The following is a 23,602-nucleotide window of genomic DNA, read 5'->3' as shown; positions in this document are numbered from 1 at the left end:
ATATAAAATAGAGGAAGATTGGTATAGATATTAGCTCAGGGACAATCTTCCTCACACACACACAAACACAAAAACCATCATAAGAAGGGAAGAGGTGGGGGGAGGGCAGAGGGGTGGGGAACACATATGTATGGTGATGGATAAAAACTAAACTATTGGTGGTGAGCTCGATGCAGTCTATACAGGGACTGAAGTATAATGATGTACACCTGAAATTTACACAATGTTATAAACCAATGTGACCTCAATAAAATAATTTTTTAAAATACCACCATACCGTAGATAATTGTCTGCAACCCACTCTTCTCACTGAAACGTGTCTCCTCTACATTTCTTATGGCCAGTTTTATCAGCTCTGTCTCATTTCACAGATGCATTGGTCATTTCTGTATTTCTGTTAATTTTCTGTTAATGTCCTTTGTCAGTTGTTCTCCTAAGGAGCTGCATAAGGATTCCTGCTCCTTCTCACTGCTTCACCAGGAGTCCCTCCCTTCCCCCATCCTGCAGGGTCTGGCCAGCCTCATCATCCCCCCATCTCCCCACCTGCATTCTGCAGCCACAGAGGCCTTCTCTCACTCTGCTCCCCTACAAGCCTCCCCCCTACCCCACCTAATACTTATTCATCCTCCAGACTCACCTCCTCAGGGAAGCCCACCGTGATCCTCAGATAACCATGATGCCCTTGAGCGCCTCATCCACTCCCTCCGTGCTTCCTTAGGGCTTTCCACACGGTTTGTGTCCATGTATGCACTTGTGTGATAATTTGATGACTGTGTCCCTAACTAGGCTGAAAGCTTAGGTCTGGTTCAGCCAGTTGATTTATCAATTCAACCAGTAGTTAGCCCGCGATTCTTGTGTCACGCACAATTTGGGGGACTGGGGTGTCACTGTGAACCGGGACCACTTGGTCAGTGGGGGAGAATCACACAGGGGTCCCGAATAGGAGAGGCCGCCTCTGTGAGCCCCCGACCTGCGGCTGCAGCAACCACTGCCCTGGAAGGAGCCTGAGCCAGGAGCCCACCCAGCCCTGCGGATTCTGCCCCTCCATCTTTCCTCCCCGCCTGGCACTCAGTGATTTTTTGTGGATAGAAAGGGGGCTGAAAGGCAGCAGGAGGGATTTCCGGCGGGAATTCTTGAGCCCATGTGAGCAACGACCTCTTGTGCGTATCTCTCTCTGCCCCGACGACGAAGCCTTTCTTCCCTCGCGCACTCCGTTGCCCATTCATTCGGTGATTCTGCCCAAGTTAAACAGTCACGCGGGAGCGAAGACCGGTCCAGGGCGGGCGGCGGGGCTGACTCACTCCCTTCCGATCCCAAGAGAGCGCAGCCTGGTTATGGGGGCGGCGACACTCAGGGACCATGACGGTGCCACTAAGCTCTCACGGTGGAAGATCCCGCACCGACCACCCCCCGCCCCCAACCCCAACCAACCGGCCCCGTGGCAGGGGCCGAGGATATCGCCTCCGGGGGGATGGATGCAGCAGGCAGGAGGGAGGAACCTCCTGGCCGGGGACCCCGGGTCCCCCAGCCCATGGGGAGCGAAGCCCTACCGCTGCAGCCGGCGAAGACCCCGCCGCGCGCCCCCTGCCGTCCGGTCCCCGCCGCGCGCCCGGCTCTTCGCCAGCCAATGAGCGCGGCCCGGGCGGGCGTGCCCCGAGCGCCGCGAAGATAAAGCCCCGCGCTCTGCCCACCTCCCACATTTCTGGTCCTGACACAGACTCGGAACTACCACCATGGTGCTGTCTCCCACCGACAAGACCAACGTGAAGACCGCCTGGGGTCACGTTGGCGGCCACGCTGGCGAGTATGGCGCAGAGGCCCTAGAGAGGTGAGGACCCTTCTTTCCCCGGCCGGGACCCCAGGGCCCAACACCCGCCCCAGGAGCCTGCCAATAACACCCCCATGGGTTCCGACCTGGCTGGCGCAAAGACCCCCAAGATCTCAGGGTCAGACCGCGGAGTCGCGGGGAGAGCCTGGCCGGCGCCTCCTTCCGAATCCGAGGTTCAGGACCCTCCCCCGGACTCCCCCACCCCCCACCCCCACCCCCAGGCTCACCCTCCTTTCCCCGCAGGATGTTCCTGAGCTTCCCCACCACCAAGACCTACTTCCCCCACTTCGACCTGAGCCACGGCTCCGCCCAGGTCAAGGCCCACGGCAAGAAGGTGGGCGATGCGCTGACCCAGGCCGTGGGACACCTGGACGACCTGCCCGGCGCCTTGTCGGCTCTGAGCGACCTGCACGCCTACAAGCTGCGTGTGGACCCCGTCAACTTCAAGGTGAGCCCGCGGGCCGGGCCGGGCCGAGCGGGAGAGACCTGGGATGGAGGGCGCAGCGGGACCCCCTAGAGGGCAGAGAATCCCGTGGGTCCCAGAAGGTGGAGCTCGGGCGCCCCCGCCCCGACGCCCCTGATAGCTCCTCTCTCCGCAGCTCCTGAGCCACTGCCTGCTAGTGACCCTGGCCCTCCACAACCCCCAAGATTTCACCCCTGCAGTCCACGCCTCCCTGGACAAGTTCTTGAGCAATGTGAGCACCGTGCTGACCTCCAAATACCGTTAAGCTGGAGCCACGGCCATCCCTGCCCCCAGCCCGGGGCCCTTTGCGCTCAGGGCGGGCTCTTCCTGATCTTTGAATAAAGTCTGAGTGGGCTGCAGCCTGTGTGCGCCTGGTTCTCTGTGTCCGCGAACTGCCAGGGGTGGGGTGGTCTCCTTGCTTCGGACCAAGGACCTCCCAGCAGCAGACAGAGAGGGAAGGGGAGAGAGGGAGTGGAGCCAGTCGGCTGCCATTGCCTGGGGTGTGCTGCAACCCCCCATGGTCACCCTGGAGTGCTCTGCTGTGTACATTCACCCCTTCCTGCATTTCATTCCAGAGCCTTGCACATTCAACAGGGGTTTATTCAAATAATGAATTCGTTTTTCATCGTTTCATTTTATGGCATGCACACACACACACACGTGCACACGCTCGCACTGCTGGTTGGCTGGCCTCCAGCCTAGGACCTCTGAACTCTCCCAGGGCTCCTCCCAGAGTTGGGCAGTGAGGAGGACAGAGGTCAGACTCCTTCGGAGTTGCACTGAAATCCCCCCTCCCCGAGTGCCTCTCAAATACACGCACGTCTAGACGAAACTGAGAGCGAGCAGCGCAATTGCAGGTGCCAGGCCATCTCCTGGAGGCACCGCTTCCACCTGGTGCCCCTCCCAGGACGCTCATTCTGCAGACACTGACATCCTGGGGCCATCACGGGTCTGGAGGCCTGGTTTTCGGGCCCAGTGCAGCATCCACTACCCCGCCCTGAGGCTGGCACCCCTGAGACCCATGGACTCCCTCCAGTGCTGCATCGGAGAGGAGAGCCAGGGCCAGGGAGCCGGCACTCTGACATGCTTCCTCCCCCTGGAGCAGGCCCCTAGCGCCTGTGGCTTCAGAGTGACGGCTTGAGGTGTCTGGTCCTGGCAGCTGTCCAGCCCCCCACTGAAGGCAATGTCCTTTCCTCTCTGGGCCCAAAAGTCATCATTGAAAAACACGACGGGCAGGTCTCCTGCCTCAGTTTGTGATGCTTTTAGCACAGCTGGTGGCACAGCATGAGCAATCAGGAGGCAGTCTTCCTTATTTTATTACTAGGAAAAATGAAGCCCTGGGCTAAAAGTGGAAACAACCCAAGTGTCCATCAACGGATGACAGATAAACAAATGTGGCCCATCCATACAGTGGAATGGTATTCGGCCATAAAAAGCAATGAAGTATTGATACGTGCTACAACGTGGAAAGAAGCTAGACACAAAAGTCCATATATTGTCTGATTATATTTATATGAAATAACTAGAATAGGCAAATCCACAGAGACAGAAGAGCAGATTGGTGGTTGCCAGGGGCTGAGGGAACTAGACAGTGGTAATGGTTGCACAACATTGTGAATGTAATTCAAGACACTGAATTGTACACTTTAAAATGGCTAAGATGGTAAATTTTATGTTATACGAATTTTACCACAATTAAAAAAGAAAGGTGTAGAATGGTTCCTGGCATGGAATGAGCACTGCATAGGTATCAGCTGTCACTATTGGGGTACACCCGAGGCACTCGGTACATGTCCATTGTCCTAAAAGGAACACACGCTATGAGCCAGCACCTGACATTTGTTATCCATTTAACTCCCAAAACAACCTTGAGAAGAAGAAACTACCTTCATTTTAGACTATAAATGAGAAAATAGACTCAGAGAAGTGCCATAATAGACTCGGGAGGGAGGCAGAATAAGCTGACGTCCAATGCCAAAATGCGTGCTAAAATTCAGTGTTATCTAATAATAGTAATACATATTAAATATTAGTTTCCATATAGTAAACACTACAAAAATGGGGGCCTCGAGGTCCAGGGTGATTGGGAAGGTCCCAGGTCGGAGCAGACGCTCAGGCGAGCGCTCCCGGACACCTCGGGACCAGACTCTGCGACCGGAGGCGCGGCCCGGCCGCGGCGTGGCGCCCCGGAGGACCCGCCGGCCCGCCGGCGCAGGCGCCGAGCTCGCGCTCGCGGCCAGGACGCACGATGGTGCTGGCGGCGGCGGACAGGGCGGCGCTGCGCGCGCTGTGGAAGAAGCTGGGTGGCAACGTCGGCGTCTACACGACCGAGGCCCTGGAGAGGTGCGGGAAGATCCGCGTCCTCGGGCTCGCCTGCCTTTCCTCCCCAACCCGCACCCCAGACGCACCTCACTCTTTCCTCGCGCAGGATGTTCCTGAGCTTCCCCTCCACCACGACCTACTTCCTCCACCTGGACCTGAGCCCCGGCTCTGCCCAGGTCAAAGCCCACGGCCAGAAGGTGGCCGATGCGCTGACACTCGCCATGGACCACCTGGACGACCTGCCGTGCACCCTGTCGGCTCTGCGCCGCCTGCACGCGCACGAGCTGCGAGTGGACCCCACCAGCTTCCAGGTGAGCCCGCAGGCCGGGCCGGGCCCGCCGTTCCCCGCGACGACGGGGCGGGGACGCACGACCCCGGCGGGACGACCCCTTTCTCCGCAGCTTCTGGGCCACTGCCTGCTGGTGACGCTCGCCCGGCACTTCCCCGGAGACTTCAGCGCCGCCCTGCAGGCCTCGCTGGACAGGTTTCTGAGCCACGTGATCTCGGCGCTGGCCGCCGACTGTGGCTAAACCGGGGGGCGGTGGGCGCGGGACCCCCTGGCCGCCCCTCCCGCGAGTTCCAGTGTTTGAGTAAAGTCCCCGAAAGCAAGCCTGTGTGTGTGCATGTCCTCTCGGGCCCCACGGGGTGGGGTGCTGCCCCCCAGAGGAAGGGGGGATCTGGGAGACCCTGAGCCGCACACCCCCCTTGTTAGGTCCGGCACGCCCCAGGCCCATGTCCGCTGCACTGCTAGGCCGTCGAGGGGAGGTCCGGGTCGCCCCCACTCCCCGCGGCGCGAGGCGAGTTTGGGAAAGCGGGTCCTAAATCCCATACCGTAACCCCCAACCCACCCTGCCCTTGGCCGCGGCCACGTCGAGGCGCAGGCCTGCAGCTCCGGCCCCTCGGAAGTAGGGTGGCAGGTCTCAGCTGGCCAGGCCCGGACCCTCCCCCGGGCTGCTCGCTTCGGACTCCTCTCGAACCTAGGACCGCCGGGCCGGCCCCTCACCCACCTAGAGCCAACGGCCGCGTCCAGACGGCGCGGGCACGGCCTCTGAGAACATTAGGGAACGGCGCCCCCAGCGGGCGCGGACGGGGACCTGCAGGGCCCAACCTGCACAACCGTACACAGCGGCTTTGGGTATCTGGGAGGTTTGGGGTGAAAGCCCCCACTTGCCAGGCTCTGGACCTGGTGGAAGGAGGTGGGTCCTGCCCCAGCACCCAGTCCCGTAGCAGACAAGGTGGGCCAGGGCACCAGCCAGGAGCCCTGCCTACATCCCACACTTCTAAGGAGACAGAGGTCAGGGCTTCTTTCTTTTTAAAATTTTTTCCCATAAAATCAATTATGGTCTCTGCAGAAACTTCAGAAAAGAACACTCCACTTACTGCACCTTCCTGGGTATCCCAGTGGGTCCATGTTATGAGAGGTTTGGGGATTCGATCGGAGACGTAAAAGACACTTTCCACTCCAAACAAATGGACTGAAGGTATATTTTATTATATAGAGGATAGTAAAGGCGACAGTCTGCAAACTGATCCAAATAGGTCAAATATTAAGAGGGAAAAAACATCAGCCCGACTGGAAAGGGAAAACACCCACATCGGCTGAAGAGAAATGACACAAATCAACTGGAGAGAGAAACACCAGGTTGACCGAAAAGAGAACACATCAAATCACTTACTACACATCAAATCAATTATTTCACATCAAATCAGTTACTCACAGCATGCACGCCCCACTGCCGGGAGAGTCCTGTCAATAGACGCGGCTGGGCAAGGATCACACGTCCTGGGCAAGGTGTCCCCTCCACAGGTGGAACTCTCACCAGGGCTCAGTTTCCAGCAGTTTTTATATCATCAGTAATTTTTAGAGTAAGCAATTACAGAGTTTGCAGAGCAAGCATGTAGTGTTTCCATGCACAAATGGTTATCAGTGGCGTACGTGCACTGAGCCCCCTGGCTAACGTCCCAGCCCAGTAGTTGTGTACGTGCATTGTTCTCTTTGGTTATCGTCTCAGCCCGGCACAGATGGCCAGTCCATTCCAGGCTACGACGCTCCAAGAGCCTTGAAATGTTACAACTTGCAACTCTCTCTGTGGCAGAAAGGCCAGTTCCCGGGAAAAGGCCAGTTCCCACCACACAGAAAGCAGCTTTTATATTTCTTTTTGTGCTGGTGGCTGTAGGTCAATGGAGCGGCCAAACATGGCCGTACTCATGTCAAGACATATTCGGCCGTGGCCGTCTCCATTAACCATAAGACACCATACGCACAGACAATGAACTTCGTACACAAGTACATAAGGCACATCCAAGAATCTAAAATCTAATGACTACAATAATTATAAAACTATCTCACAATAAAGGACCCAGACCCCAAGGTAACCAATCAAACAACCTCTTAGAATATGAAATGTTATTAACTTGATCTTGCAAATCATGTATAGTATCAAAGATAACATTAGATAAGGTAACACTTAGGCCTAACAAACTAGCTTGTAGAAGTCCAGATCAGCCCCCATCATGGAGGGTAGCAGAAGGCAGGGTAATAGAGAAATTATTTGATATTGCGAAGTTGTTTGCTGTTTTTGAGACCAAATTTCTCGGCCATTCATAGTCCAAGTTATAGGTCCCACTGCTGTAGAGCAGTTGGTCTAACAGTGCAGGGTCAAAGGTTGTCCTATGGAGACATTAGTTGGTGTGTAGGTCTGCAGCAGACATGGAAGTGCAGCACAGCATAGCGAACACAGCAGGAATATCTATTTACGCAAAGAAACAGAATTTTTAAGAACATGATATAATTGTTTATTTCTTGGATATATAACTATGAGCGTTGTAGTGGGCCCTTGGGCCACTACTTCTGCAGCACGCGGAGCCGCATTGGGTGGATGTGTCACCCACACCTTTGTTCTAGGTTTTCATCCATCTGTAGACCTAAATCTTTGCATTTTTCTTTTAGTTAATTCACTTGGAGGTTGTCCTTGTGACACATTTGGGGTCAGGAGGGGAAGCACCAATAATTGTCCCACTCGTTCTCTAGACTCTACAGTTAGTACTGTGTCACTATCATTATATAATATAAATTTTATTTTTCCTTGATAATCTGGGTCAATAACTCCTCCCAGTACATCAATACCTTTTGTTGCCAGTCCAGAGCGTCCTTTTAACAAACCAAAGGTATTTTTGGGAAATTGTACCCCTATCCCAGTAGGGACTATAGACTGCTTCTTAGGGGGCAATTGAATAGAATGAACAGTAGATAAATCCAATCCAGCCGCTTCGGCCGTGGCAGGGAAGGCGGTTTAGCAGACTGAGTCAGGAGCCAATAGGTTAAGGGCATAAGCTCATGGGTGGCGGCTGCCACTTCTGTAATCTTTGCTGGTAACAACCTTGACAGAGGACTTAGATGGTTGTGCCACCCCTTTAATGAGCCATGACCAAGTTTCTTCAATTGTTGTTTAAGCAATCTATTCATTTGTTCTATGAGGCCTGCAGCTTGGGGGTAATAAGGTATATGATAAATCTATTTTATATAATTGTCCCTGGTATAAGTTTGAATCAACTTACCTGTAAAGTGGGAACCGTTGTCACTCTGAATTTGCCTTGGTGTTCCATAATATAACTTAATTATATCTAATAATTTTATGGCACTCTGTTGAGTGGCCACTTTAGCTGGCATAGCCAATAAATAACCAGAATATGTATCAACAGCAGTGCAGGCATAAGTATATCCACAAGAATTTGGCAATGGTCCAATAAAATCTATTTGCCAGGTATGGGCAGGAAATAATCCCTTTTGGGTATGACCTTGGTAGGGGTGTGGAACTCCCCGTTTATTTAACTGTTGGCATAACTGACATTGTTGTACTGCAGTGGCAATATCATCATGGGTGACAAGGATTCCCCTTTGTTGTGCCCACCTGTATGAAGCTTGTTCTCCCAAGTGTCCACTCTTTTCGTGGACCCATTGTGCTAAGCCTGGGTTGTGCGTTGCACGAATCTGCACCAGCTGATTAGCATGAGAATTATGCTTTCGTTCTGCAGAAATTAAAGAACTGTGAGCATCAATATGAAATACAGTAACAATCGTGTTTTGACACCATAACCATATGTCTTCCCATAATTTCTTTCCCCATATTTCTTTATCATTAATTTTTTAATCATGTTTTTTCCATTGTGGCATCCACGTTGCCAAACCTTGTGCCACTGCCCATGAATCAGTATATATATGACATTGTTGCCCCTGTTCTTGTTGAAGTGCCTGATACACCGCATAAAGTTTAGCATATTGGCTACTCATATTATCTCCAGTGGTGACAATTGTTTGTTGGGTGGATGGGTTATAGGCAACTGCTTTCCATTTTTGTGAGCTCGATATCATTTTGGCAGAACCATCCGTAAACCAGGTATGTTTTTGTTGTTCTTCAGTCAATTGATCATATGAGACACCCCATTTAACAGGAGATTTTGTTATATCAGTCTTGGGTGACACAGTTGGCTCACTGCTATATTGAGACACTTGTTCATGCAATAGAGACAACCCCTTTGGGCCAGGTTTGGCCCGGTCTTGAATATACCATTTCCATTTGATGATATTAAATTCTTGTGCATGTCCAATTTTATGAGTAACAGGCGTGCTATGAATCCATTGCATGATGGGTATTTGAGGTCGCATAATTACCTCATGTCCCAGGGTAAGGCTTTCTGAGTCTATTAGAGCCCAATAGCAGGCTAACAACTGTTTTTCAAAAGGACTATATCTTTCACTGGAACAGGGAAGCTTGCGACTCCAAAATCCCAGAGAATAACGTCGGGCACCTTGTTTTTGCCATAAACTCCAGCTGGTATACTGATCAATGACATCTACCTGTAACTCAATGGGTCCCGGTTTAATTGGCCATAGATCTAAAGCAGTCTGAATAGCATGCTTGGCTGCTTCAAAAGCTTCTTTTTGTTCCATTTCCCATTCAAATTCATATTTTTTCTTGGTAACTTTATATAAAGGTGCAAGGAGCCGACTTAAATGTGGAATATGTGCCCTCCAAAATCCGAATAATCTAATAAATTTTTGTGCTTCCTTTTTGTTACGGGGTGCTGCAAAATCTAATATCTTTTGTCTAGCTTTAGGCAAAATTTTTTGTTTTCCATTATTCCAAAGTACTCCCAAAAATTTAACATTTGAACTCGGGCCCTGAATTTTAGCTGGATTAGTTTTCCATCCATCCTCCTCAAGTATGTCCATTACTTTTTTTAACTGTTGTTGTACTTTTTTTTTTTTCATTTTCTTGGATCATAATATCATCTATATAATGTACTATTTGGACATCATCAGAAGCAGGTACCTTGCCAAGGTTTCAGCAACCTGTCGATGGCAGATAGTGGGACTATGCACATATCCCTGAGGAAGTCTAGTAAAGGTATATTGTTGTCCCAGCCACGTGAAAGCAAACTGTTCTTGGACACTTTTAGGTATAGGTATGGTGAAAAAGGCATTAGCCAAGTCTATGACTGCATACCAAGTGCCTGGATAACATTGCACTTTTTCTATAAGAGTAATCAAATCAGGGACGGCCGCTTGAATAGCCGGAGTCACTTTGTTTAGCTCTCTGTAATCTACAGTCATTCTCCATGTCCCATCACCTTTTTTAACAGGCCAGATAGGATTATTTTAGGCTGTAGTTACTCTGCGAAGGACTTTTACAGCCAAATAATCTTCTATGGTCTCAGATATTTCTTGTTGTCCTCCAGGGATGCGATACTGTCTTTGATTGATCACTTGTGTGGCAGGTGGAATTTCTACTTCATGATGCAAACATCCCACAATTACAGCATTAATATGAAAAGACAAAGCTCTAATAGCAAATTGGTATTGTCCATCAGCCAAATTTAATGTCAATCCTTTTAGAATATCAATCCCAATTATATATTCTGGTATTGGCACAATCATAACTAGATATGTGCGCCGGGGTAGTTGCCCAATTTGCATAGAAAGATTAGTTGTAACTGCCTGGATTTCTTTTCCTCCCAATCCAGTTATCAAAATTGATGTACCTTGAAACTTAGTTGGATTCCCATAGATAAGGGTGGCCTCTGCCCCTGTATCTACAAGTGCCTTCACACTAGTTGTAGATCCATTCTTCCAAAATATTTTAATTGGTACATGTGGTCTAATATCTTTTCTTATAGTGGTACTAATCGATACAGAGGTTTGGCCTTCCCCTCAATCACATAAGTCAGCAAGAAGAGGATTCAAGGGAGGAGGTGGTACACTAGGTGCAGTAGGCACTGGGTTGGAAGCATTCTCTATACTGTCCCTTCTATTCACTTGTTTTACATTCAGCCCTTTTTCTTTATATAGTTTCCATAATTCTCTAGTGTCTCAATTGTCTAGTGTCTAGGAGTACCTAATTCTTTAGGTACTCCTGCCTGAAGTAGGGCCAAAAACATATCACCTCGAGTCATTTTATCCTTTTTGAAGAATGTTTCTCTTTTTTCCCTTCTTGGAGAGTTTTCAGTTGTCTGCCAGTCTCCCAAGTCTGCTAGCTGCATAATCTTATCTGCAAGTGTTGATATAGGGCTTTCAGTTTCATTTATGAGAAGGGTTGTGATTATTTGTTTGTATGCCGGAGGTGCAGTTTTTATCAACTTGTTTCGGACACTTAAAGTCATTTTATTTAAAGCTTCACCACACCCCAGAAACACAGCCCGTTTCATGGTTTCTTCTCTCATCTTTTGGACACAATCTTTTAAAGTATACCATGGTCTATTAGTGTCTGGCCACATATCATCCGTGGGGTATTTATCTTGAGCTCCTTTTACTGCAAGAGCCAATAAAGTTGTACCATCAGTGTCTTGTCCACGATCATTTGGGGGGTGAGCATTCATGCTCCAGTCTCTGAAAGCTCCCCGTATTACTGGATCATTGGACAATATTACAAATTTAAAAGCATCTCCTGCATCCAGATTAATTCCTGTAGCGCCCATATCATATAGGCGAACAAGCCAGGTTATGATGGCTTCTCCAGGCTTTTGTGTAGCCCGGGCTAAAATATCAGAAATTTCTTGTTGGTTAAAATCCTCAATCACCTCTTTCCTTACAGGATGATTACCATCTATTTCCATCCGCCGACGGCGAAGAGGACGTGCCTCTGTGCGTTTGGGCGGTTTTTCCTCTTCCTCATAATCAGTTTCAGAATCATCATCCCAGATATCACCATCCCATGTGTCCGGGTCCCACTTAGGACCGGCCGATGCTATGGCCGTATGAACTTTTCGTTCATTCACCGTTCCTCTCCTCTTTCTATATTTATATTTGGCAACTCTTACAGCAGCCTTTTCTGCTATAGCTTGGTAGTTTCGAGCCTGATCTCCCAGTGCAAGATACTGACATTGAATCATAGCCAAGCGAGACTGCAAATCTAAATTTTCTTTTTCCGAGAGTGCCTTCTCTGTCTGTATCTTATCCCTATCTTCTATAGCCCGGCGATAAGCAGTCAACAAACACCAACTTCGCCGTGCCAAAAAAGAAACATCATCTTTCGCTTTCCTTTCCACCGTCTGCAAAGCTTTGGTCACATCCAACGGTTCAAATCGTCGCAGACGAGCATCCCAAGCTTCACATAACCCTGACCTGCGAGCCCACTCCCCAGCCAGAGTGCAAAAGGGAGGGTCCTCCCATCCTGGAATTTCTTCCACCTTGACTTCAGGCAACTGTAAATCTGAATATTCTTTTTCCAAGAGTGCCTTCTCTATCTGTATCTTATCCCTATCTTCTATAGCCCGGCGACTTCCAAGACTTCCAAGAGTGCCTTCTCTGTCTGTATCTTATCCCTATCTTCTATAGCCCGGGGACATTCCGTTTCCAAGAGTGCCTTCTCTGTCTGTATCTTATCCCTATCTTCTATAGCCCGGCGATAAGCAGTCAACAAACACCAACCTCGCCGTGCCAAAAAAGAAACATCGTCTTTCTCTTTCCTTTCCACCGTCTGCAAAGCTTTGGTCACAGCCAACAGTTCAAATCGTCGCAGGCGAGCATCCCAAGCTTCACATAACCCTGACCTATGAGCCCACTCCCCAGCCAGAGTGCAAAAGGGAGGGTCCTCCCATCCTGGAATTTCTTCCACCTTGGCTTCAGTTACCTTTCGTTTGAATAGGAAAGGCATCTCCTTAATCGAATCCTGCTCACAGCGCCAATTATGTTATGAGAGGTTTGGGGATTCGATCGGAGACGTAAAAGACACTTTCCACTCCAAACAAATGGACTGAAGGTATATTTTATTATATAGAGGATAGTAAAGGCGATAGTCTGCAAACTGATCCAAATAGGTCAAATATTAAGAGGGAAAAAACATCAGCCCGACTGGAAAGGGAAAACACCCCATCGGCTGAAGAGAAATGACACAAATCAACTGGAGAGAGAAACACCAGGTTGACCGAAAAGAGAACACATCAAATCACTTACTACATATCAAATCAATTACTTCACATCAAATCAGTTACTCACAGCATGCACGCCCCACTGCCGGGAGAGTCCTGTCAATAGACGCGGCTGGGCAAGGATCACACGTCCTGGGCAAGGTGTCCCCTCCACAGGTGGAACTCTCACCAGGGCTCAGTTTCCAGCAGTTTTTATACCATCAGTAATTTTTAGAGTAAGCAATTACAGAGTTTGCAGAGCAAGCATGTAGTGTTTCCATGCACAAATGGTTATCAGTGGCGTACGTGCACTGAGCCCCCTGGCTAACGTCCCAGCCCAGTAGTTGTGTACGTGCATTGTTCTCTTTGGTTATCGTCTCAGCCCGGCACAGATGGCCAGTCCATTCCAGGCTACGATGCTCCAAGAGCCTTGAAATGTTACAACTTGCAACTCTCTCTGTGGCAGAAAGGCCAGTTCCCGGGAAAAGGCCAGTTCCCACCACACAGAAAGCAGCTTTTATATTTCTTTTTGTGCTGGTGGCTGTAGGTCAATGGAGCGGCCAAACATGGCCGTACTCATGTCAAGACAGTCCAGTACATCCATTATTCCTTCAATTCCCACCTGACACATGGGGAAACTACATGAGAACAAATGGAGAACACGTCAGACAGACAGACATAGAGGGAGAAACAGCCCCACCCAGGCATGTAGCAAGGTGGCATTTACTATACAGCCTTTCCGGTCCTTCTAGGTACACTGAGATGTATTTTTATTACGAAGTGGTATTCTCAAAGTGACACGGGAAAAAGTGGACACACTGGACTATCTCCACAGAAAACACCATCGTGAGTAAAGTAAAAGGGGAAATGGGAGAAAAGGATTTGCCACAAACAGCATGGTTCTCGTCTCCACTACATAAGACAGACCTCAATTCTTTTTTCTCACCCCTTCCACCTTTTTTTTTAATGTCAGTCAACCCAATAGAAAAATAAACCACAGGATAAACAGGCAACTCACAGTGCACCAGTGGCCCACAGACACCCACCTGCAGCGAAGCGCAGAGACGCAATCAAAATGCTCATTAACACGAAAAAATCATGAAAAAATATTAACAAGGCAAGATCCAATACACTTCTAGTGGAAGTGTAGCTCAGTGTGACCTTTTGGGAGGGTAATTCAGTTGTGTACCTTCGTGGCCTGGCAAATGTTTCATAACTGGCACTCTGGAAAAAGGGGAAGGGGGCTGACTTGGAGCATTTGCCAGTTTCCATGGTGTAAATGCAGCCATCATGGTTGATCTCAAGCTATCAATATGCTATCACTGAAAGGGAGATGAGGAAGAGATGCAAAGTGGCTGCATTGTGTTGTATTTCCACTGTTCAGATACAAGAGGGGTGAACACAGATAATAATAACATAGGTAATAGTAAAACATAGTGACAAAATTAGAAAGTAATGAGTTTTCAGTATCTATTGCCTTTGTTTTTAACATGACCTATTTGTAAATTAAGTTAATTTTTAATAGTGGTTGTGTTTAACCAGCTCTCAGAATTCCTGAAAATTTAACACAAGCTAATATAAGCAGGCTCCAGCACATCATTCACTGGTTGGACCCTTTAAATCCAAAAAGAGTAAATCCTCTGAGCCTGCAGTCCTGCCTCTGGGAATTTGTCCTACAGAGAACAGCGGCACACATATATAAAGACGTGAGTACACTGATGTTCTTTGCATAATTGTTTATTAGAGCAGAGAAACAGAAAGGAAATTAAAAAATATGGTACACAACCAACACACTCAATAGGAGAGAGAAGTCAGGTGAACGATGGTAGAGTCACACAGGGACGGCCGTGGAGCCACTGCAGAGGCGAGGTCAGACGCTAAGAAATGCCAGGACACCCACAGAACAGAGCACAGACGCACTGCAGTCAACACGTAGAGCGGAAGTCCATTTTTATATTGATGTAATCATAAGTAAACCTGAAAATGACACAACCTAAGAGTTGGCAGCAGTTTTCCACTGGCATGGGACCAAAGAGACAGAGAAGCCAACTGTCACCACACTTGACATAATCCCAGAAAAGGAAAATGGTTGGGGGTATGAGTGCTTTTTTATTTGTGTGTTTTTCATTTTTACAAATGATTTGCAGAAAACCTTACCTTGAATATTTGTAGCTAAAATTCTACACACAAACATACAAACATTTCCTTGGGGGATTTTTATAGAAGTGGAATTTCTGGGGTAAAAGGTATGCCCTTTGCTATGGCTTTTTGATATTGCCAAAATCTGCTCCCGTGTCAGGAGCAGGCGAGCGCCGCGTGCCCCGGCCCTCCATGGGGCAGCCTCCACTGACTGGATGACCACGAGGGAAAACACTTGCTCCGTCTCCACTTCTGTGTGACTCGCCCGTTTGTGTCCTTTGCCCATTTTCCTACTGTGGCGTTCTCGGTGTCACATTAACCCATAGAAACCATTCTTCTGTAGAAGACCTTTGGTCCATCTTATACACTGAGATTGCTTGTCCATTTTTCCTGTCTATTTTTTGGGGGGAGCCTTCCTCCAGATATACCCAGCTCTTCCTTTAGGCTTCTGGGCCCCGTCACTGCTCCAAGGCCTTGTCTGCTCTGAGCTGCTGTTTCCAACCTGGGAAGAGAGGCTACAGTTTCATTTATGGATAACTAAAAATGCTGGATAAAATGGTTTAAATCTTCTTAAGAGCATCAAAGAGCAAATAACATGATACGGAATTTTCAGGCCAAACTCCAAGTAAAGGTGAGACTCAGAGAGGTTGTCACAGCACCTAAACCACTGAGTCCCCAGGGATTCACCCAACCAGCACACCTGAGCTGGGCTTTCTTCCTCACGGGCTCACAGCTTAGAAGGGCCAGTATAAGGTGATATGCTTAATGGGGAACGCTTCCCCATAAAGCTGGGGCCCCGGAAGGCTACACCTACTGGACAATTCCCTCCTTTCCCCAAATACAGGGACTGAAAACAACAACAAAACACTTTGCTGTTCAGCAGAAAAGGGAAAATAATTTCCTGATAAATTGAAATCACATGCTAACACTGTGGCTTTGCAGCCCAAGTTCGTATCACCTGTGCGGTCCCCCCAAAACCTCTCAGGCTGAGGATTCATTTAAAATGACCCTGGGCTCCCTCACGGATCCCAGGCACCTGGCAGAAGCAAATAAACCCTCCCCTGATAAAGGCACTTTATTTTAGGACACAAAGGGCACCAAGCACATAAGGCACCATGTACGAAAGCCAGCAGACATGCAAGTCGGCACAGCAGGGCCACAAGAGTGCCAGGCACCAAAGACGTCAGGTTCAGTTACAAGTATACTCCTATGTTTAAAAACTAAAGACGAGACTTTAAGTATCGGCAGGGAGCCATAAAATGTAAAAAGTGACATAGCACACATGAAAGAACTTTTAGAAAGAAAAACAGTCATCAAAAATAAAAACTCAATGGATAAGTTTAACAGATAAAACACAGTCAGAGAGAGAACTGGTGAACTTAAAAGTAGGTCAGGATAGTGATCTAGATGCAGCTCCCGCACCAGCCCGAGCAGGAGCACCTCCTCAACCTCTGAACCCGTGGTGCCTCTCTTGCCGCGCCCTGTCCTGACTCTACTGAAGGGTCTATTCCAGGCAGAAGAGTGTCCTAGGGAGAAGTCTGAGGTGGAAGAAGGAATGAATAACAAAAAATGTGGTAAATACAAACACTGATTGTATACAAAATAACGTTTATGGGGTTAACAAGAAAAAAAAAAACCTAGACAGACATAAAACACACCACACAATAATAACTAAGTAGGAAGGGACTCAATTGGCATTTAAGTGCTCTGAAGTCCTTGCACCATCTGGGAGGCAAATAGATGTTTTCATTAACTTTAGATTTGGTAAGTGTATTAGTTTCCTACTGCTGGTGGAACACAAACTTAGTGACTTAACACAAACATATTCTTCTACAGTTCTGGAGGGCAGAAGTCCAGAATCAGTTTCACTACGCTAAAACTAACACGTCAGCAGGATCACGCTCCCGAAGGAGGCTCTGGGGGAAAATCCACCTCTGTGCTTTTCCACCTTCTAGAATTGCATTCCTTAGTTCTTGGCCCCTTCCTCCATCTTTAAAGCCAGTAGCATCTTGCCTTCTTCTGTAGTCAAATTCCCCTCTGCCTCTCTCTTATAAGGACCCTTGTGATTACATTAGGCCCATCTGGACAATCCAGAACAATCTCCCTATCTCAAAATCCTTTGCCATTTAAGGTAACATTCGCAGGTTGAGGGATTAGGACCTGGATATCTTTGGGGGCTACTATTCAGCCTACCACAACATATTATGTATGCATGTTGTAATTTCTTGGGTAAGATAACCATAGACCAATAGAAACAGAGTGTATGACTTCCAAACTAATGGGGAGGAAAAAATAGAATGTTAAAATATTCTAAAACAATCCCCCAAAAAAGGGGCAAAAATGGAGAGAAAAAGAAAGAGAATGGGTGTAACAAACAGAAAGCTCCAAATAAGATGGTATTAACAAAACCAAATATGCTGTTAACTACATTGATTATAAGTGACTTAAGGGGCCAGCCCAGTGGCGCAAGCGGTTAAGTGCGCGCGCTCTGCTCTGGCGGCCCGGGGTTCGCCGGTTCGGATCCTGGGTGCGCACCGACGCACTGCTTGGCAAGCCATGCTGTGGCGGTGTCCCATATAAAGTGGAGGAAGATGGGCACGGATGTTAGCCCAGGGCCAGTCTTTCTCAGCAAAAAAAGGAGGAGGATTGGGCCGGCCCCGTGGCTTAGCGGTTAAGTGCATGCGCTCCGCTGCTGGCGGCCCGGGTTCGGATCCCGGGCGTGCACTGATGCACCGCTTGTCCGGCCGTGCTGAGGCCACATCCCACATACAGCAACTAGAAGGATGTGCAGCTATGACATACAACTATCTACTGTGGCTTTGGGGGAAAAAAATAAAATTAAAAAAAAAAAAAAGAGCCATCGGGGCATCTTAAAAAAGAGGAGGATTGGCAGATGTTAGCATAGGGCTGATGTGACCAAAAAAAAAAAAAAGTGACTTAATTGATTCAAATATAGAGATCCGACATACAGACTTGAAGACAAACAGCATAGTAAAAAAAGTGTCATAATAACAACAGTGGGGACAGACTCTGAAGTGGAGCCCGTGACCCTGCCTCTTGGCGTTCACACCTTGTGTAGCCGCCTCCCTTTGAGTGAGTTTTGCTTTCTGTTTTTAATATGGTGAAATACACACAACACAAAATTTACCATTTTAACCACTTTAAAATGTACAACTCAGCAGCATTTAGTACATTCATGTTATGCAACCAAAAGTTCCAGAACTTTTGCATCTCCCCAAACGGGAACCCTGTGCCTGTTACCAGTCACTCCTCCTTTCTCTCTCCCCTGAGCCCCAGAACATCACTAACCTACTTCCTCTGTCTGTATGAATTTATCGATTCTGGATTTCATATAAATGAAATCATACAATATGTGGTCTTTTGCATCTGGCTTCTTTCTTAGCATGTTTTCAAGGCTCATCCACATTGCAACAAGTATCAGAATTTCAATCCTTTTTATGGCTGAAAAAAGACCACATTGTGTTCCTCTAGTCATCTGTTGATGGATATTTGGGTTGTTTCCACCTCTGGCTGTTGTGAATGCTGCTGCTAGAAGCATGTGTCTACAAGTATCTGTTTGAGTCTGGTTTTCAGTTCTCTTGGGTACATATCTAGGAGTGGAATTGCTGGGTTAAACGATAACTCCCTTTAAGTTGTCAAGGAACTGCGTTTTACATTCCCACCAGCAGTAGATGAGGGTTCCAATTTCTCCACAGCCTGGCCAACGCTTATTTTCTTTCACTCTCTTCCTCTCTCTTGGTCTCTCCCTCCCATGTTGCTGGGTGCTGACTTGCTTTAACCACAGAATTTGGTGAGAGGATGGGCTGTCACTTCCACGATTAACTGATGCCTCTATTGCCAGGAGGCCCTCACCTTGCTGGCCTTGAAGCAGCAAACTGCCGTGCTGTGGGCTGCCCTGTGGAGAGGGCCTCTTGCGCACAGCCGGAAAGTGGCTGAATGCGGCCGACAACTAGGCGAGAGTTTGGAAGGATCCTTATCCAGCACAGCCTCGGATGAGACACCGTGATTGCAGCCTGAGGACCCAGCTAAGCTGCAGCTGGACTCCTGGCCCAGAAACTGTTGGGTAATAAATGTGTGTTGTTCTAAGCAGTCCAGCTTGTGGTAAATGGTTTTCACGTCTGGAGCGAGGACCTCTGGGAGGACAGGTTGTGATGGGGAAGGCAGGGCTTCCCAGGGGCTGACAATGTCCCATTTCCTGACCCAGGGGGACGTGCAGGGCTCGTTTCTTCTTCTCTCAACTGTGTTTTGTGCTCTATTCTGTGGGGAAAGAGCTCACTGGACTGAGTCCAAGGCACGCTATACCTTGGGGGGCTCCAAGGAGGTCCTGGCAGCCTCAGAAGGCCCAGGAAGACATAATCATGCATTGTATTATATACAATACTATTTTGTATACTTGAAGGTTGCTGACAGTAGAGCTTAAAAGTTATCATCACAAGAAAAAAGTTTGTGACTACGTGTGGTGATGGATATTAACTTACTGTAGTGATCATTTCACAATATAAACATATACGGAGTTATGTCGTACACCTGAAACTAATATGTTGTCAATTACACCTCAATAAAAATTTTTAGAGGCCAGCCCAGTGGCATAGTGGTTAAGCTCAGCCTGCTCTGCTTAGGCGGCCCGGGTTTGAGGGTTCGGATCTCAGGCACGGACCTACACCACTCATCAGCCACGCTGTGGCCGCAACCCACAAATAAAGTAGAGAAGGACTGGCACAGATGTTAGCTCAGGGCAAATCTTCCTCAGCTAGCTAGCTAAATTAAATAAATAAACAAACACATACATACATAAATAAATAAATATTTTAAAAAAGGCAGCGGCCCAGGTCCAGAAGTCCCCTTTGCTAGCCCCTCGTCACTGCTCCTCTCCCGGACCGTGAGGACGGCACAGCATGGGTCCCCGCTGTACATGGGAGGGCGGCCCCCTGGCACTCGACGGGGAAGTCAGGCTGCAAGAGATGGCGAGGAAGCAGACACAATGCAGGTGGAAGACATTGCCGTGTCCCGCCCCAGGGAGGGACAGAGGGAAGAGCAGGAGCAAGGGGCCGAAAGCACTGCAGAACTGCTAATGCTCAGGAAATGCAGGGTCCCCATGGCCCTCCAGGACCCTTCGGGCCTTCCCTGTCCCTTCCTGGACGCCCCCTGGGGGAGGGCAGGCCACCTCAGCCGGCACTCCTGCGGGGATGGCCAGTCCTTCTCCACGGGCTGGGCCAGGGACCACAGGCACCTGCTGGCAGAACTTGTGCCTGTCCACGAGCAGCCATCGGCTTTGTCACCTGCAACCCAGCACCCAGGGCCACGTGGCACTGCAGCCTCGTGTACTGGGATGCCCAGGTAAGCACCTGTGGGGATGCAGGTGAAGTAGAAGGGCTGTCTAGGGGGCTGGCAAAGTGGCTGTCCAGAGAACATAAAAGGAATACCTCGTGCAAGCAACTGAAGACGTGATGACTCAACCCTCTTCCTAATGTCAAACAGAACAAGCGTTATACTCTGCATGCGCCCTGACGGCAAAAGCTGGGAGCTCTAAGGAGTCAGAGCATCTCAGTTCACACTCCAGAAGAGATTCCATTCAGGGTTTGACGCTGGTACCCCAGCTCCCAGGACTCCTCTCCTGCCGCCCCCATATCACGTACATTCCAGCTCAGTGTCCTTTGGACCAGCGGCATCAGCAGCCCAGAAAACTTACATTCTTGGTACTGACACAGGCTATGGCACGAATGAACCTTGCAAACACTACGCTCAGTAAAAGAAGCTAGTCACAGGTGACTTACTGTGTGCCTCCACTTACAGGAAACGTCCAGAAAAGGCAAATGAGACAGAAAGTAGATGAGTGGTATCTAGGGCTGGGGGTGTGGAGGAGTGACAGCTAATGGGTACAGGATTTCCTTTTGGGGTGATGAACATGTTCTAACACCACAGAGTGGTAAACTACATGGCACAACATTGTGAATACGCTAAATACCACTGAACTGCACACTTTTAGGGGTTAAAGTGTTGAATTTTATTTTAAGTGAGTTTATCTCAATCAAAAAAAAAAAAAATCTGACAAAATAATAAAAGAAGTGTACATCCTTGGGCCCCTCCCCAGCAACCAGTTCTAACAAGTCCTCCAGGTGACTCTCACACACGAGAACGCCCAAGAACCACTCAACTGACCAAACCGCCCAGAGCAGGACCAAGCGCAGGTCTCAAACCCCACTGTGGCCACCATCCCATTCCCTGGCGGGGGTCACTGCCCACACACAGCCGTTCCCCCATGAAGCCCTCCCAGCCCCCAGGCCCAGCCAAGTGCACTCAGCTGCTGAGCATCCCTGCTATTCTAGGACATCCACATACCTGCATGACGCCATGAGGGCCCAAGGCCTGCTGCTGAACCCCAGGGTGGCTGCTCCCCAAAGCTGGGCTTGCTCTGGACCCTGTGGGCTCCCACTCAGCCTGCAGGGCCAGCGGAGTTCCTCCAGATTGTAGCCCTGGGCCTGGCTAGACTCCTGTGAGTCAGGAGGGCAGCCCCAGAAGCCCTGCCTACCCTGGCCGCAGGGCCCCTCCCCCAGGGCAGCTGAGGGCCTCTATGCAGGGTTAGGAGACCCCACAACCCACACTGGGTGCTGATCCCACACTTGGTGCTGATCACCAAGTCCTTCCCCACTGGTGAGAAGCGCCATGTGGGTAGGGGAGTCCCCGAGAAGAGTGACTGGGAGGGGCTGAAGGCACCACACAGCCCTGGGTGCACTTAAGGGGCCTGGAATCCCACTATGACCTTGGGCCCTGGGAGGATCCACACCCGTTGGCTTGGCCCACTCAGCTCTCCTCGGGGACTGCAATCGCTTCCTGACCTTCATCCCTGCTGCTTCTCTGTAAACAAATTCTTTGGGCTGGCCCCGAGGCTTAGCGGTTAAGTGTGCGCGCTCCGCTACTGGCAGCCCAGGTTCAGTTTCCAGGCGCACACCAACGCACCGCTTCTCCAGCCATGCTGAGGCCACGTCCCACATACAGCACCTAGAAGAATGTGCAACTATGACATACCAGTTGTATGTCAACTATCTACTGGGGCTTTGGGGGAAAAAAAAAAGGAGGAGGATTGGCAATAGATGTTAGCTCAGAGCCGGTCTTCCTCAGCAAAAAGAGCAGGATTAGCATGAATGTTAGCTCAGGGCTGATCTTCCTCACAAAACAAAACAAAACAAAAACCCCACAAATCCTTTATTTCCCACATTTCTGGATTCTTGCAGGAAGTGAGAGGGTTCAAGGTGGGGTGGACCCCCTTGGGCCTCAGCCCCCTCATGCTTTATAGGTGACAACATCTCAGCACCCTCAACTCCCCGTCTGGGAGCTACCCTCTGCTGGGACCCACCCGGGGTGGGCTGTGGTGTCCTCAGAGCACCCCAGTCTCCTGTGCTGTGCACCGCCCCCACTGGTCTGACCCCTCCTCTGGGCCCACCCAGAGCACAGGATTGCAGTGTGCTGCACTGTGACACCCAAGAACTTTGCGAGCACTTGGAACCCACGAGGTTCAGGTGCCGGGGGAAAACCAGGCTCTCAGCCTCTGCGGGCAGGCCTAGGGTGCGCCAGGGGCCTGGGGGTGCCTCCAGCACTGAGGTTGGAAGAGGTGGGACACAAGGGCTCACACCTGGTCCTGGACTGACTGGCAAGTGTCCAGGTGTGTGGAGAGAGCAGCTGCAGCTCTCCAGGCCCTCCTGGGGCTGTCTCGACCCCAGCCCCATCTGCTTTCTTGCTGGGACCCCAGGCCTACTCTTAAGTCCAGGGACATCCTCCTTCTGCCTTTTCAAAACCACCCCTTCGTGGATGGTGGTAATGGCTGCACAACGCATGAATCTACTTAATACCATTCAACTGTAGACTTACAAATGGTTAAAACAGTAAATTTTATGTGTATTTTACAACATGAAAACAAAAACTCCCCCTCCTCCAGGAGACGAAGGACAGAGGCAGGAGGCGTGCCCCCCTGCCTGAGCTGGGGTGCCCTTTGCCTGCTTGAGCTGGGGTGCCCTCTGCCTGCTTCAGTCCAGCCCCCAACATGCGACAGGCCAGGCTGCACAGCTGAGTCAGGAACCTGTGACCCCAGCTCTTATCCCCTTCGCGTTTCCCCTCCCAGGACCACCCTTAATCTGCTCGATGCTTTCCCCCAATTTATGGCCACTTCCCAAGCCTGAGAGGGCGCCCCTGTACCCAGCTGGCTTGGTGTCCACACCACCCACCAAGCAGAGATGTTTACCCCCTACTTTTTAGCAGTCTTCCACTGTGTGAGCCAAGAATGTTCCAGTGAAGCCAATTCTGTTCTGGCACGGCCTGGGCCGCAGGCAAGTGTAGCGCCCCTCGGGTGGGTGGACACCCTCCTGACACTGCACTCCTTTCCCGTGCAGACAGGCCAGCAGAGCAGTCCACCTACCCGCACGTCCTCC

General features: G+C 49.7%; 2 protein-coding genes across 2 annotated transcripts; both read left to right on the top strand.

Annotated features, from left to right (window-relative positions):
• The first annotated feature begins 1,708 nt into the window (after positions 1–1,708).
• On the top strand, positions 1,709–2,650 carry LOC131422988 (hemoglobin subunit alpha). The gene is made up of 3 exons (XM_058570603.1): positions 1,709–1,828; positions 2,072–2,276; positions 2,428–2,650. The coding sequence occupies exons 1-3, from the start codon at positions 1,734–1,736 to the stop codon at positions 2,554–2,556; spliced, it is 429 nt and encodes a 142-aa protein (XP_058426586.1). The 5' UTR covers positions 1,709–1,733; the 3' UTR covers positions 2,557–2,650.
• A 1,889-nt stretch (positions 2,651–4,539) lies between these two features.
• On the top strand, positions 4,540–5,492 carry HBQ1 (hemoglobin subunit theta 1). Its single transcript, XM_058570602.1, has 3 exons — positions 4,540–4,634; positions 4,720–4,924; positions 5,015–5,492. The coding sequence occupies exons 1-3, from the start codon at positions 4,540–4,542 to the stop codon at positions 5,141–5,143; spliced, it is 429 nt and encodes a 142-aa protein (XP_058426585.1). The 3' UTR covers positions 5,144–5,492.
• Positions 5,493–23,602: the final 18,110 nt, after the last annotated feature.

This window comes from Diceros bicornis, chromosome 26 (genome assembly GCF_020826845.1).
Source record: "Diceros bicornis minor isolate mBicDic1 chromosome 26, mDicBic1.mat.cur, whole genome shotgun sequence".
Lineage (NCBI taxonomy): Eukaryota > Metazoa > Chordata > Mammalia > Perissodactyla > Rhinocerotidae > Diceros > Diceros bicornis.
Note: the sequence above shows the minus strand (reverse complement) of the source record. Positions and strands in the feature narration are given on the sequence as shown.